Below are 3,974 nucleotides of genomic sequence, written 5' to 3'. Positions count from 1 at the left end.
ATGTAAAAAGGTTAAATAGTTTATAAAAGTCCAAATTTTTATGAGGTGTAAAACATGAATGTTAAGTTAGGCTTGTTTCTAAGTTGGTATGTGATTAGTTTAGAATTTCTAATCTGATAATATAGGATCGGGTTGAAAAAAACCTCTTCAAATCAACTGTTTATCAATAGAATTTCACAACATTTTTCTTTAAAGCAATTGAGTTGACAAATTTTTAATGTTTGTCTGAATCCACTATGTCATCACATTTTACCCCTTTTTTATTTTTAATCATCACATTTTACGGTTTTACCTATCACTAGGGCTGTCCACGGGTCGAGTCAGCCCGGGTTTGGGCCCAACCCGCACTCGACCCGATTGGATCGGGTCACTGAAAAAAGGGCCCGCAATCAATTGAAAAATGGGCTAAATCCGCCGGGTCGGATCATCGGTTTGAACGGGTCGGATCATCGGTTTGAACGGGTTGGACCTCTTATTGGGCCTTTTTTGTAAATTTTATTGAATTTAATTTTTTTGGGCCTTTTGGCCGAAATTATTGGACTTTTCAAGGAATTAATAGTTTTTAAATCTTAACATATCAGATTGGGCCTGTTTTTTACTAAATTTCTTTTAAAATGGGCCTTCATCTCTACTATAATTTGTCCAAAACTCCAAATTCATACTTCCCAAAATGTAAGATATCAATACATTATCAATTCAAAGTATGTAAAATGGGCCTTCATTGAGTATGAATTCAAAGTAAAATTTGAATACCTGTTAAATATCAATAGAATGTAAAACCTAGGCATTAATCAAATAGATAAAAACACAAATACACAACTATCATTTTGTTACCACCTGTTCATCATCCACACATTATAACAAAATATTTTCCAAATTGCCTAAGCCTTGAGGCCTGGGCAGTACCATTTTGTTTCCACATTCATCAATAAAACACAATTACCATTTTTGTTACCACCTTTTCATCATCCACACATTATAAATTTATAACGAATATTTTCCAAATTGCCTAAGCCTTAAGGCCTAGGCAGTACCATTTTGTTTCCACATTCATCAATCTGTCAAGGTGAAAACATACCTAGTACCTACCAACCATTCCACACATCAAATAAATTTCCAGAACCACATAGGCTACAAGCACTACTAAAAATACATCATCTTCATAATTTGATATATAAAGCCATAGAGGCAGCAGAGAAGGCAGTTATTGCACAAGGCAATAAACTACCAAAGCAGTAGGCAGTTCCCACTTCCCAGCAGTATATATAATAAGTTACAACTATGAAATACTATTAAGTATTTCCAAAAAATAGCTTTCCTAAGGCAGTAAAGAACTATTCTATTTTCTATAGTTAACATGTCCATAACTTATAGAGAGGAAAGCCTACACAGATGCTAAGCTTTCCTTCCTCTAAGCAAGACAAGAGTTCATGTATAATTATAATTAGAAAAGCTACATATCTGTCCCAAAAAGCTTCAAAATATATTCAAAAAAACTGCCTCCTATACAAAAGGCGACCTTCCATCCTCCTACAATACAAGGGGAAAAATATTTATCAATACTATATAAAGACAGAATAACAGCTACAGAATAACCAAAAGGGACACCAATATGAACAAAAATTATAAAGGCAGAAACATACCCAATCAGTGATCATTCATCAATATTGACTGTGGTACGAGTACCACCTTTGTTTGAACAGGAACTAGAACTTGCTGCTGTTGTTGCTTGATTTAAAACTAGAAAAGAAAAAATTGAGACAATAGATTAAATTTTGCTCAAGTATATGACACATTTAATAACACTTAGTAAACAAGAAGATTGGAAGTTAAACATATTACCCAATTCATGAAATTCATCCTCCAAGGCCTCCATCTCGTCCTTTGACTTGCGAAAAGAAATTGAGACATGGGCTTGCAGCCAGTTTTGAGCACAAATAAGATTTTGAACCATGAGAGGGGAGAGTGAACTTCGAAATGGATCAAGTATGCGCCCTCCGGTACTAAAAGCCGATTCAGAAGCAACCGTAGAAACAGGTACAGCCAGCACATCCCTAGCCATTTGGACAGCACTGGGTACCATTTGAATTGGCTTTCCACCACCTCAAAATCTCAAATTTCCCATCCCTTCTACTCTCACAATTTTCAGCCAAATATTTTTCCATCTCATTGCTACACCTTATAGACTTCTCAACCTCTAAAAACCGCTCAAATCGTGAATTAACCATTGCATACGGATCACTACAACCAACTGTATCACCTTCCATGTGTGTCCTCTCATTCTCACTTGGTAGCACCACTTTTGGTGAATCAACCCTAGAGTAATCATCATACAACCTAGCCATGAAATTCCCCACCAAGTCAACCATCTCATTAGCCCCTTCATCCTCATATATTTCAAAAAAAGAAAACTTCAAAAACCTCATTTTCTTCCTTGGATCAAGCATCACAGCCACATACAAAAGCTTATTAATTTTATCCCCTTTCCCCCAGTACTTTTCAAACTTAGCTTCCATTTTAGTTGCCATGTTTTTCAAGAGATGATTTTGAGATTTAATTAAATGAGCAATATTTTCTTGAATCACAAACATCTCATCAAAGAAGGTATTTGAAGTCACATACAAAGATCCGGAGAACTTTTTAGTTGCATTGTAAAAAAGTTTCAAGAAACCCACAAATGTCCTACAATTTTGAAAATCAACCTCACAAGGAGATCCCAAACCACCACTATTTTCCTTGTTCAAAAAGTATGAAGAATAGCTATTATCCTCAAAGTCCATTCTTAGGAACACTTTCTCAAATTTTTCAGCAGTATTTAACATGAGATAGGTAAAGTTCCACCTAATTGGTACATCAAGACTTAGTAAACATTTGGATTCAATACCTAATCTCTCCATAATACTCCTAAAAGTCTGATTTCTATTTGGTGAGGACTTCACATACCTCACTGCTTCACGCACCCTAGCAATGAACGCATCAATTTCTTTCATACCATCTCCCACAATCAAATTTAAGATATGTGCACAACACCTCATGTGCAAGAACTCATGTTCTAAAATAGTCCCCTTCCAATCTTTAGTTACTGTTTGTAAAAATTTAATGGTAGCACCATTAGAGGAAGCATTATCCACTGTCAAGGTGAATATGCCATCAACACCCCACTCACGGAGACACATCTCAATCTTTCTACCTATAGTCTCTCCCCTATGGTCTTCCACTAGACAAAAATTCAAAATTCTCTTATGCAAGTTCCAATCATCATCAATAAAATGACCTGTGAGGGACATATAATTCAGATTTTGAATACTAGTCCATGTGTCCGTAGTAAGGCACACCCTACGACCTTTCAAGGCTTCCCTTAGTTTCTCTCTCTCAACACCATAAATGCTAATCACATCTCTAGCCACAGTTTGACGAGATGGGATATCCCTAATTTGCAACTTAGGTTGTAAGGTTGTTGAATGTTTTTGAAACCCATACCCTTCAACAATCCTAAATGGCAACTCGTCTATTATAATCATTTCTGCGAGTGCCTTCCTAGAAGCCTCAACAGTAAAGGCTGTTGGTACAAGCTTAAACCCTTCCTCCCCATTCATTTTGGGTTCAAATGCTAAGGTTTGTTGCCCTTTAAGTGAAGCTTTATTAGGATTCTTAACACAATTTGGTGTATGATTCAATAAATTAGTAGTACCATGACCCTTACTATTAGCACGGTAAGTTTTTTGGCAATAATGGCAGACAGCCTTAAATTGACCCTCACTGATTTTTATTTTTTCAAAATGATCCCAAGCAGTAGACTTCTTCCTATTATTACCACAATCAACAGCTATCTCACTCACTTTGGTTTTATCACTAGGTCTAGGTGGAAGTGCCTCAGCATTTGTTGGAGTGGGAACAGGTTCAGCTTGGACAGCAGGTCCAGCTTGGGCAACGGGTGTTGTTTGGGAAGGGGGGGAATCAGTAGAGGGTTCCAT

At 36.5% G+C, this 3,974-nt stretch overlaps 1 protein-coding gene across 1 annotated transcript; it reads right to left on the bottom strand.

Moving 5' to 3' along the window:
- Positions 1–2,054: 2,054 nt before the first annotated feature.
- On the bottom strand, positions 2,055–3,974 carry LOC115966737 (zinc finger BED domain-containing protein RICESLEEPER 2-like). Its single transcript, XM_031085906.1, has one exon. It carries the CDS (start codon positions 3,972–3,974, stop codon positions 2,055–2,057), a length of 1,920 nt encoding a protein of 639 aa, XP_030941766.1.

This window comes from Quercus lobata, chromosome 11 (assembly GCF_001633185.2).
Source record: "Quercus lobata isolate SW786 chromosome 11, ValleyOak3.0 Primary Assembly, whole genome shotgun sequence".
Taxonomy (NCBI): Eukaryota; Viridiplantae; Streptophyta; class Magnoliopsida; order Fagales; family Fagaceae; genus Quercus; species Quercus lobata.
This window is presented reverse-complemented; position numbering and strand designations above follow the sequence as displayed.